The sequence below is a fragment of the Narcine bancroftii genome, chromosome 1 (genome assembly GCF_036971445.1).
Source record: "Narcine bancroftii isolate sNarBan1 chromosome 1, sNarBan1.hap1, whole genome shotgun sequence".
Taxonomy (NCBI): Eukaryota; Metazoa; Chordata; class Chondrichthyes; order Torpediniformes; family Narcinidae; genus Narcine; species Narcine bancroftii.
Window position 1 is genome coordinate 43,228,437 of NC_091469.1, and position 12,794 is coordinate 43,241,230.

Sequence of the window (12,794 nt, forward strand, 5' to 3'; positions counted from 1 at the left end):
TTTAATCATTTATATTTTGTACATGTATTTCCAAAAGCTAAATGGATGTAAATTTGATTCTGACATGATGGAAGGTTGAGTAACTAGGCATCTCTTCTTCCCTTGACCATGTCCAAGGTATTTGATGAACTAGATATGCACTTCTCTAATTTCTGTTAAACTTTGACCCAGTCTCTCTTTCCCTACACTTCCCTTTCTTCTCCTATCAGGTGGCTACCCTTCACCCTCTTTCCCCCATCACATCTCAACTATTACTTCTACATTCTCGTTTGTAGCCTGCCCTGTGCTCCACCCACCTCCCCTCTCTTCTTCCCTCCACCTTTTATTTCAGAATGTGTGTCCACATTCCTGAGGCTCAGGCCCAAAATGGTGATTGCCTTTTACTTTCTACAGATGTTGCATGACTTTTTAGGTTTCTCCAGCATTTCTGTGTACTAAACTACATACAGCATCTGCAGATTTTCATGATTAACTGGATAGGGGAGTATAGAAGGTATTTGGCGTGAGCTTCATAGGCCTGGACGTTGAGGGAAAGCAGGTTGCAGCTGTACAAAACATTGGCCAGGAATCCCTTGAGGCTTGTTTACTTTCTGGTTGCCACACAATAGGAAGGATATGGTAGAATAAGAGAGAGTACACACAAGATGTTGCCTCGAATAGAGGGCTGTACTTTTAAGGATGGAATAGATAGAACCAGAAGTAAAGGCTCCATAATTGTCATGTTGTAGTGATGTATTCTATACTGAGCGACTTTAGACATTGTTGTACATGTTGTGGAATCGCTATACACATTGGAGTTGATGTATATGCTGGGAGTCTAGTGCAAGACTGACCCCTCTAGGCTTACATGATAGACTTATATACATCACTGCTTCTGTCACATGGACAGGAAGTGATGTCATTAGCCTTTCCTGAGATGTGTTCGACAGCTGTTGTGAACTCAGAAATATGATAAATGTCTCTGTTGACAAACCGAGCATGGATCTGTAGTGAAGGCAAATATAAGTGGCTTGTGGTCCATAAAATCCATGAAATGTCTGCCTTCTAGAAACTACCTGAAATGTCTGATTGCTAGGTACAGTGCCAACAATTCTCGATCAAAAGCACTGTGCTTGAGTTCTAGTGGTCTTAGGTTCTTGCTAAAGAAAGCCAATGGTTTCCAATGCCCATCAGTGAACTGTTCAAGCACCCCGCCTACTGCTGTACCGGACACATCCACTGTCAGACCTGTCGGGACATCCGTTCTTGGGTGGACCAGCAATGCAGCATTAGCCAGTGCTTCCTTGGCATTCTCAAATGCTGCCGATATTCTTTCTCCCAAGTGATATCCCTTGCCTTGCCTGACACCAGCACAAAGAGGGGACGCATGTTGCGAGGTGCTGATTATAGAGCCGGTGATAAAAGTTCACCATTCCAATGAACTCCTGGAGGCCTTTAACTGTGCTGGGCTTAGCGAATGTCCGGACTGCTTCCACCTTTGCTGGTAGTGGCTTTGCTCTGCGTTTGTCAATTCTATGGTCCAGAAAATCAATGTTCACTAACCTGAATTAACACTTGGCCGAGTTGAGTGAAAAGCTTGTGCAAGAGGAGCAGATGTTCCTGATGACTGCGGCTAATGACAAGTATGCTATCTATGTATATGAAGGTAAAGTCGAGATCGTGTCCCACTCTGTCCGTTAAATGTTGGAAAGTCTGCATGACATTCTTGAGTCTAAAAGGAATCCTTCTGAATTAAAAAAAAAGCTTTTTAGGAATGTTATCTGGGTGAACCGGGATCTGATGATACCCGCAGACCACGAAGTCCTGTAAATGCAGTACATGTGGTACTGCGCAGCGATCCGGTGCAGTAACATCGTTTAATCTGTGGTAATCACTGCAGGGTCTCCATCTGCCTGCAGCCTTGGGTACCATGTGGAGCGGGGTGGGCCCAGGAGCTATTGGACTGTTGTACAATATCCATATATCCATCCTTTCAAACTCCTCTTTGGCCAGACAAAGTTTATCTGGAGGAAGCCTGCGAGCTTGGGTTTGCACCGAAGGTCCTTCAGTTGGTATGTGGTGCTGCACCCCTTATTTCGTCATCCTCAAGGTGAATTGCAGCATAATTATTGCGGGAAAATCCGCTAACAACCTGGGGAATTCATTCTTCGAAAGAATAAGAGAGTCCAAATGCAGGGGTGGTAGCTTGGCCTCACCAAGGGCGAAGGCCTGGTAAGTGTTGGTACGAACGAACCTTTGTCCATCTAGATCAACCAGGAGGCCGTGTACTCTGAGAAAAATCAGATTCCAGTAGCGGTTGTGCGACCACGGCCAATGTGATCGTCCACGTGAACTTAGTATCGCTGAACTGAAGGGGGATCCTACGTGTGCCAAATGTCTGGATAGTACTGCAGTTTGCAGCTTTTAGTGATGGCCAAGGTTTTCTGTTACTTGTGTCATGCCCTGAAGGGGGAAGCACACTGATCTCAGCCCCTGTATCCACCAAGAAACACTGGCTGGAATGTTTATCCCAGACATATAAAAGCCTGTATTGATGGCCAGCTGCTGCAGCCATTAGTGACAGCTGGCCCCGGCGTTTGCCTGAAACGCACAGGGAGGTCGGTAGCGGCAAGCTTCTGCGCCCCATCGTTGATGGTATAAACACCAATGGGTGCTATCTTCGTCCCATATACTTTCCCTTCTCCAGAAGCTGCTACAGAAAATTGAAAACTCTGCATGCCATCTCTTGATCTAGGGACTTTCTGCATTGTAGTACTTTGTGGAATCTGATGTTATCTGCCTCACTGGTTGTGAAGTCCAAAGTTTCAGACCCATGGCATGCATCGAAGAAAAATTTCCATGTTGGGTCCAAATACCATTTGATTGGTCGGGGTCACCAATGTAGCAAAAATATTTTATACTGAGCTATTATAGACATCATTGTACATGTTGTGGAATCACTGTACACATTGTTGAGTAGATGTATACACGAGGTGTCTAGTGCAAGACCAGGGCTTCATGCAGGGCTTATAGAAATCACTGCTTCTGTCACATGGACGGTAAATGACTTCTAGTAATGTCATCAGCCCAGATAAAAACCTGTGTTGAATGCAGGTCAATTTCTACAGCACAGCTGGCATTTTGGGAGCCGACATGCTTGCTGGTAAGGGGGTTATCACAACATGATACTTAATTTTAGAATGTAACATGCATGAAATTTGGCCAGCTTTACCCATACAGAGGGTGATGGTGGTGATAGTTACATGGAACCAGCTGCCAGAAAGGGCAGTAGAGCCAGGTACAATTATGGCATTTAAAAAGCCTTTGATCAAGAGGGTTGATACATCAAATGGGATTAAGATAAATAGACATCATGGATGGAAGGGCCCATTTATGTTCTGTACACTTCTATGACTGTGGCTCCTCTATGCTTTAAAACTTTTGCTCTGCCAGTCAAGAAGTTCTAGTATAACTGTAACATTAGTGCCTGCTGCAAAGAGAATGTTTTACAAGAATCTAATTTTATCGGCCTCCTCAACCTACTGGCTGCTGTTTGCAGTTGCCTGTGTCTTTTACCAAAACTCTACAGACTCAATTTAAATGACTCAATTTTAAACTTATTGCAGCCTTGATTCAAACACTAAAGATTGGTAAAGGTGCTGGTGGTAAATTAAAGGATATAAAGAATAATCAAAAGAGTTCCACTGTTTTAATTGACTGGTGCTGAGTTTGTATGGTGTGGCAAGTTTTTATGTAGAAAGTGTGGAAGGAGAGGAAAGTATAGGATTAACATATTTTTAATTGGTTAAATCATTGATTAGCACTGGGTGGAGTGTGGTGGTGTTGTCAGCTCTAACTTTTGATTACTCACCCATTAACAGACATGAGGAAAAAATAATAATTGCATATAAGAAACCAGGATTCAGAATTTGACCTTTTTTCTGCCAATGAGTTACTTATGGTTGGATTGTGTCTTGATTCTCATTTACTCATGGTTTTGCCATTTGTGCTTGCCTCATAAAAATCCCTTGTTCTTGGTCATAAAAAATTAATTCACCCAGTGCCCCCAACTTTTTGTGCTGGGTGGATTGCTGTAACAATAATTCATGATTTCATACAGGGAATGTCTATGTCTAGATTTTTTTGAAAAGTGTTTGTATATGTAGCGATTTATGCAGACTGATGCTAATCTTGATTTTCCAATATATCTAATTGTTTTCTTCACTTAAAGGCCTTTTTCTCTTTTTGGAATTTCTAGTTTCTAATCACGCTGAAGCAACAGGGTGGAGTTATCTGCTTACAAAATAGATTTATGTCTTACACCAAGAATTACTAGAGTTAACTTTATCACATTTGAACTTGGTAACCTGGAGTTATTCTCTCAATCAAACTAATAATGCCAGAGGTTAGCAGTTATTTAAATTTGAAGGACAGATTAAAAAATTCACATGTGAATTTAAAATTTGATTTAGACTCTGACCTATTTGCTAATGATTAATAATAATTGATCTCCCCAAGGGAGCAGTGGGCCAGCAGAAAGTGCTATGAGATTAACATCACTAGGCAAAGGGATGTAAACTACTTTCAGTCCGATTATGTATGTATGTGTAAATTTTACAACTGACAGGATTTCTTTTTTCTCTCTCTTTGCAGTGGGGCCCTTAAATATTGAATTTTCTCAGTCCATAAATCTGGAGGAAGTGAAACAGATGAATTCATTAGTGCAGGAAGGAGGTCGATTTGCTCCCTCAGAATGCGCTGCTCTTCAGAAAGTTGCTGTTATTATTCCTTTTCGAAATCGTGATGAACACCTGAAATACTGGTTATATTATTTGCATCCAATTCTGCAGCGACAACAGCTTGATTATGGAATTTATGTCATTAACCAGGTAAGAGAGCTATTCTCATACAAGATTCCTCTATGAAATGAAAATTGCCCTTACTTATTGATACAAGGTCTGGGTTTTATTTTGATCTACCATAAAAGGAGTGTCCAGAGAAGTTTTTGGAAGCTACTCTATTGTTTCGTGGGTGTCTTATTCTGTGTTGGTGTTCAGTGGAAGAGGACAGTAATTATTGCCATCGGCTTGGAATTGTAGTTAAATATGGAGATGGTGATTACTGATACCAAACGAATGGCAAAATGTTTGTTTTCATCATAAAATATGCAATTTTATGTTTTTTAAAAATGTGAAGAAGGAAGTATTATCTGCAACATTATTTCAGTGAATTAGTGAATATGTTGTTAGGTTACAGTAAACACTAAACTGGTCAAACCACTGTGCTCTGAAATAACTAGCAAGCACTCAGTATCAAACTACCACAAATAAAATCGATTATTTGGCTGTGATCTTGGAGTTGACTGTTGTAAAACTGAAATGATCTCAAATTATTTGTTTCCAAGTAGTTTCTTTGAAAGGTTTATCTTTAACATTGTGTAATAATCATTATCTATAGAAGATGAGTATGTGAACAAGAAAAATTCATCCAGATTTTCCCACACAGTTATCACCGATTCTTAATCAATGCAAAGCAATCTATAATCAGATTGCAGAGTTACAGATCTGTGATGTCTAAATGTGGAACACTTTAGGATTGTATTTGGAAATGTACAGATTTTTCTTCAGTTTTACTTTTTATCTTGTGACCATGAAATTATTGAATCTAATTTGCTTGGTGATAAAATTAAAATGTCAGATGCAAGTTATTATTGCAGTCTAAAGAAAGTATATTTCATTTATTATTGCAGTCTAAAGAAAGTATATTTCATAGAGTGATAGTTATGCAGCACAGAAATAGCCTCTTTGGCTCAACTTGTGCCTGCTGCAGGCCACCTAGCTGGGTTAGTACCATCTGGGCCATATCCCTCAAAAACTTTTCCTGTTCCTTTACCTCACTAAATGTCTGTTAATCATTGCAATTGTACTCAGTGTCACAGCTTTCTCTGGCAGCTCATTTCATATACCTTCTACTCTTTATGTGGAAATGGTTTCCCCTTTGGTTCCTTTTAAATCTTTACTCTCTCAAGCTAAACCTATTCCATCTAGACTCCCATACCCTCAGAACAAGACGCTGACTATTCAATTTATCTATGCCCTTTGCAGTTCTTTCTCCAAAGGTCACACCTTCAGCCTCCCACACTAGTGAAAAAAGTTCCAGCCTTGTAACTCAAGCTTTCCAGTCCAGGTAACATCCTCGTGGATCTTTTCTGCACTCTTTCCAGCTTAATGACAGCTTGATCCCCAATACTCTGGATGTGATCTTGCTAACATCTTGTATAGCTGTGTCATGACCTCCCAACTCCTGTACCTAATATTGAAAAGTTGCTATTTTTAATTTAGGACCTATAATAGAACCTTTAAAAGTGGTATTTAATTATCCGGCACTCTTAATATTAGGTAATATTGAAAATGATAAAAGTGGTGTTATGTATTAATTTGCCAGAGGCAGGGTTAAATGATGCAAAATAATGGTACTAATTGGTGAGTAGTTTTATATTCTATACTTACTTCTTTCTATAGTCACTGAGTACAAAGTTATTCTTACATGAATCAGCTCAGCATATACAATACATAAACATATTTTCTCCTTATATAAATGATGTTTTTTGACATTTTGCCTTGTGCATTGCCTTAATTTTATTGATTGCTACGAGTGGCTTTTATTTTGCATACTTGCAGTTAAAACATGTTTGCCAATTTTGATGCCCCTCCCTTCCATGACTTAACCAACACCATTGTAGCATGACTCAGTTAAGCCTAGTTGATGAGTGTCTTGGTTTGAAAAATGTGTCCTCTATTCACATCATGGAAACACTTCATTCCATGTTAGTTCTTGCTTTTCTAATATATTTTTTGTTTGAAAATCAGTTGAATGTTTATAAGAAGATCATTCTCATATAAACTGAAACCTGTGTTTATGAACTAATTATGCTTATTACCCAATATGGAGGAAAGCATTGCTACCTGTTGGTTGAATCTTTTGTTTAATCTGTGTTAAGTAAGATATTCTGCAAATACTTGAATTGAAAGTAGCAGATGCCTTGCAGCTGGCATTGTAATAAATTCAGAATCTTTTGAGGCAAAGTCTATGAATGCGCATTTTGTCAATCTCTCTTTATGCTTTCAATTTTTTTTTAAATTTTTTTATTTTTCACACCATAAATCACAATAGCCATGATATACATTTTTTCTTTTTCACACATTTACAGTGACTTTTTCTCCCCTCCCTCCTCCCAAGCCACCCCCTCCCCCTCTCATCCATTTTAGGTATACAATCTAGGTTGCATTAATTCAGTCAGACAATGTTGTCATTCAACAAAAATACACCAGAAATTCTACAGAGTCCATTCTTTTCTTTCCTTCTCCTTCCATCAACTTAGGTAATGTTTGTCCCCGGTAGGTTTTCGCTATTGTATTTAATGTAAGGCTCCCATACTTGTTCGAATATTTCAATATTATTTCTTAAACTATATGTTATTTTTTCTAATGGAATACATTTATTCATTTCTATATACCATTGTTGTATTTTCAAATTATCTTCCAATTTCCAGGTTGACATAATACATTTTTTTGCTACGGCTAGGGCTATCTTAACAAATCTTTTTTGTGCATCCTCCAAATCAATTCCAAATTCTTTGTTTTTTATGTTACTTAGGAGAAAGATCTCTGGATTCTTTGGTATATTGTTTTCTGTTATTTTATTTAATATCTGATTGAGATCATCCCAAAATTTTTCTACTCTCTCACATGTCCAGATTGCATGAATTGTTGTTCCCATTTCTTTTTTACATCGAAAACATCTATCAGATACTGTTGGGTCCCATTTATTTAACTTTTGCGGTGTAATGTATAGTCTGTGTAACCAATTATATTGTATCATACGTAGCCTCGTATTTATTGTATTTCTCATCGTTCCAGAACATAATTTCTCCCATGTTTCCTTTTTTATCTTTATATTTAAATCTTGTTCCCATTTTTGTTTAGTTTTACCATTTGTTTCCTCATTCTCCTTTTCTTGCAGTTTAATATACATATTTGTTATAAATCTTTTGATTAACATTGTATCTGTAATCACATATTCAAGGTTACTTCCCTCTGGTAAACTCAGATTGCTTCCTAATTTATCCTTCAAGTAGGATCTCAGTTGGTAATATGCCAGCGCTGTATCTCCAGTTATATTGTACTTATCTCTCATTTGTTCAAAGGATAAGAATCTACTTCCTGAAAAACAATTTTCTATTCTTTTAATCCCTTTTTTTTCCCATTCTCTAAAGGAAAGGTTGTCTAATGTAAAAGGGAGTAGCTTATTTTGCGTCAATATTAGTTTTGGTAATTGATAATTTGTTTTATTTCTTTCTACATGGATCTTCTTCCAAATATTGAGGAGATGATGTAATACTGGAGAAGTTCTATGTTGTACCAATTTTTCGTCCCATTTATATAATATGTGTTCAGGTATCTTTTCCCCTATTTTATCTAATTCTAATCTCGTCCAGTCTGGTTTTTCCCTTGTTTGATAAAAATCTGATAGGTATCTTAATTGTGCGGCTCTATAATAATTTTTAAAGTTTGGCAATTGTAAGCCTCTATGAACAATTATACCGAACTGAAAATGAAGAGAAAGAAGGGAAAATAGAGGAATTTTTGACTAAAATTGAACTACCAAAACTACAAATAGAGGAACAAAATAAATTAACAGAACCATTTGGAATAGTAGAAATACAAGAGATAATAAAAAAATTACCAAATAATAAGACACCAGGAGAGGATGGATTTCCAATAGAATTCTACAAAACATTTAAAGACTTATTAATACCGCCCCTTCTGGATGTAATCAACCAGATTGATGAAACACAAAGCTTACCAGATTCATGTAAAACAGCAATAATTACAGTAATACTAAAACAAGGGAAAGATCCACTCTTACCAGCATCATATAGACCAATATCTTTGCTAAACACAGACTATAAGATAATAGCTAAACTATTAGCAAACAGATTAGCAGAACAGGTACCGAAAATGGTAAATTTAGACCAAACTGGATTTATCAAAAAAAGACGCACAACAGACAATATTTGTAAATTTATTAACTTCATTCATGCAGTAGAAGGAAATAAAGCACCTGCAGTAGCAGTTGCTTTAGACGCAGAGAAGGCCTTCGACAGAATAGAATGGAATTATTTGTTCAAAGTATTGCAAAAATTCAGTTTACCGGAGAAGTATATTAATTGGATTAAAGCATTATATAAGGGACCGTTAGCGAAAGTGACAGTAAATGGACATGTATCAAAGCAATTTAACTTAAGCAGGTCAACGCGGCAGGGATGCCCACTATCACCTTTATTGTTTGCGCTAGCTATAGAACCACTAGCAGAATTGATAAGAATAGATAATAATATAAAAGGAATAAAAATAAAAGACAGGGAATATAAAATCAGTCTATTTGCGGATGATGTTATAGTGTACTTAACAGAACCAGAACTATCAATAAAAGAATTATATAAGAAATTGAAGGAATATGGAGAAGTGTCGGGTTACAAGATAAACGTAAATAAAAGTGAAGCAATGCCTATGAATAATGCGGATTTCTCAAAATTTAAGAAGGAATCTCCATTCAGATGGCAAATGCAGGCAATAAGATACCTAGGTGTACAAATAAACAAAAATCTAGGCCAATTATATAAACTCAATTATAATCCACTATTGAAAAAATTACAGGACGATTTAGAGCATTGGAAAGATCTACCACTAACACTGATAGGAAGGATAAACTGTATTAAAATGAACATTTTTCCAAGGATATTATACTTATTTCAGGCACTGCCAATACAACTGACAGAAAAATTCTTCAAAGAGTTAAAGAAAATAATAAGGAAATTTTTATGGAGAGGGGGGAAACCGAGGATAGCACTAGATAAATTGACAGAATGGTATAAACAAGGATGCTTTCAATTCTTGATCAGCAGGGAGAAAAAATATTTTTTGAAAGCTTGGTTATTAGTCAGAAAGACTTGCAGATCCAAGTGGAAAATGTTGGATTGGAATTTGAAGGGTCAAGGATCACTGGATGGAGAGATGATACTGCTGCCCCACAGTATTAATGCTGCATTACTTTCTTCCCAGTTCTCAAGTTTCCTTCCATAATCGTGAAAATGCCCGATGGGATAATTGCACCTCACTTTTAAAAAAAAATGTTCAAACAGGTATTGGTAGACATGTAAAACATAATTATAATTGGACTTGTCTGAATGGTTTGCTGGAAGCCAAAATAGACTCAATTGCATAAATGAGCTCCTTCTGCATTGTAACAAGTATGTGAATGCTAGTATTGAAGTGCCACTAAACTTCAATCCTGATTGGTTATAGATTTTACCTGTGAGAAAGGTGGTGAGCTGCAGGAAATGCTTAAATGTGTACTTGCAAAGTTGGCAGTGCTCTGCATCAGGTGCACTGAAACTATGGAGATGCAAGGTTCATAGAAACATGGAAAAATAGGATCAGGAAGAAGTCATTTGGCCCTTGAAGCTTGCTCCTTTAATGTGATCATGGGTGATCTTGTTTCCCTACTTTCCCCAGATGCCTTGATGACTTGATGACTTGAAATCTATTTCTTCTTAAACCAATTTAGCAACTTGGCCTCCATGCCTTCTGTGGTCATGAATTCCAAAGGTTCACTACTTTTGAATGAAATAGTCCTAAATGTTTAAACTTGTGTCTTGAGACTGAGATCATGGTTCTGGAACCCTGGCCAAGAGAAACTTGTACATCTAGTCTGTCAAGCCTAGGCAGAATGTTTCAAATTTCTATGCAATCTCTTATTCTAAATTCTGGTGTATACAAACATCATTGGAGTGAAACATTAAAATATGTAGATGCTGTGATTATAGTCAAAACACAGAAATGCTGGAGGACTTCAATTGGTCTTGAGGCATCCATAAGAGGTAAAGATCTTGAAGAAGGGCTCAGGCCCGAAACAGCAGTAATATATCTTTACCTCCTAGGGACACTGCTAAGTTCTTCCAGCATTTCTGTGTTTTGACATATGCCGATGCACCTTTTTTTTCCATAGCCTGGAATATTTGGTTGTGTTTTCAGTTTGGGCTCTAGATTTGTGCATTATGTCCACAAGAGCACCATAAATCTTGTGTTTTAACCAATTACGTATTGGTGTACAATATTTTTGATTATTGTCTTTCTTTTAATGCAAGTGTCAATCAATAAAGTCTGCCAGGGTGTGACAAAGTATAGATATGTTTTTGGTTGATAAATTGGGAAAGGTTTGCTAGAGTAGGTCACATACAAACACTTTAAAACAGATCTTATTTAAAATACTGAGCTCTGCCCCATTCTAGACATGTCGGGGCCAACTGTACCCAAGCGACCTCACTAATGGATTGTTGTTTACAAAAAGGCAACAGATGAAAGTGCTTGTCAGAGCTGCAGATTTTCTGGAGCTGTTCTAAGGGGATCATGTGGTTTTGCAAGCAGAGAGAGTCAAAGAGTCTTTCTCTCAGAGACACACACACACACACACACACACAGATCACTACTACACTGTTACACCCAGCAACAGTAGCTGGGGCTGGAACAGGACAAGCTGGCAAGCTTGTGGAAAATCTCATTTGGGGACAAGGGTTCTTATTTCGGCCTGATGAAAGCCCTTGTGGTTCATGCAAGAGGAGAGGACTAGCTGTCTAATGTTTCACTTGGAATAAGAGAAACAAAAAGGATCACTGTTGTAACCTGAAAGAGATTATCATCTGGAGAACCCTGAGGGGACAAGTTTAATCAGCAAGACACTGGAGTGGCTGATTAAAAAGGAACAACAAATCTCTCTCTGAAAACTGACAAAAACCTTCAAGCACCAAAGCCTGGTGAACTTTATAAATGTTAATTCTGTGCACAGTATAAGAATTGCCTGCAACCAGTGAATTTGGAGGAATGAGAAGTGAGATTAGACTATGAACCAAGTAACTTTTCTGAACTTACAGACACATTACATACATGTGTGCTTAGAATTAGAAGGGGGATAAGTTAGGTTAGTTGTCAATTGTGATAAGTTAAAGTGTGATCCTGTTTTCATGTTAAAAGATAATTAAAAGCATATTTTGTTTAAATAACCATTTGCCTTGGTGAATATCTATTGCTGCTGGGTTTTGGGGTCCTTTGGGCTCGTAACAAGGGAAATGCCCTCATGAAAAGCTGCCTGTTTAATGGGTATGTGCAGAACTTTGCTAAAGTATAGTTGTTAAAGGATTGTTCAATCAAAAATTAATGGCAGAGAGAGAGAAGCATGAAATTGAGATTTTCCAAGATACAGTGGGATAAGCTGGTGTGTCTTGTATGGAAGCAGTATTTATCCCAGTTGCAATTAGGGTTGTGGGAAATTGAAAAGGAAAATAAGAATTTAGTGTGAAAGGAAAATCTTTTTCTTTTTTTTCCAATCTTTTTATTATTATTATAATTTATAAATACATACACTTCAAAGAGATATGAAAAATACATAGTAAATAACGAATTAATACAGAGATATTAAACAATAATATTGCAGAATAAAAATATATCATAAAAAAATTTTTTAGATCAGTTTAGAGTATGAACTATCTCTAAAAAAAATGATATAATTAATAAAAATATATAAAAAAAGAGAGAAAAAAAAACCCCAAAAAGGAAGAAAAAACAAATCTGAATTAAAAACTTTAAAAAAAAAACCTACCGATATAGCTAAACCACGCCGATCACTCCGATCTCATCTAACAGCCCAATTATCATACATAATCATAAAAAGAAAACAGAGCCAGATCAACTCACCAC

General features: G+C 37.2%; 1 protein-coding gene across 1 annotated transcript in view; it reads left to right on the forward strand.

Moving 5' to 3' along the window:
* LOC138757554 (beta-1,4-galactosyltransferase 1-like) overlaps nucleotides 1–12,794 on the forward strand; it is an 83,983-nt gene that overhangs the window by 2,777 nt on the left and 68,412 nt on the right. Inside the window, exon 2 of the mRNA XM_069925109.1 lies at nucleotides 4,633–4,868. Coding sequence (XP_069781210.1) covers nucleotides 4,633–4,868 — 236 coding nt within the window. The remainder of the gene's footprint in view (nucleotides 1–4,632; nucleotides 4,869–12,794) is intronic.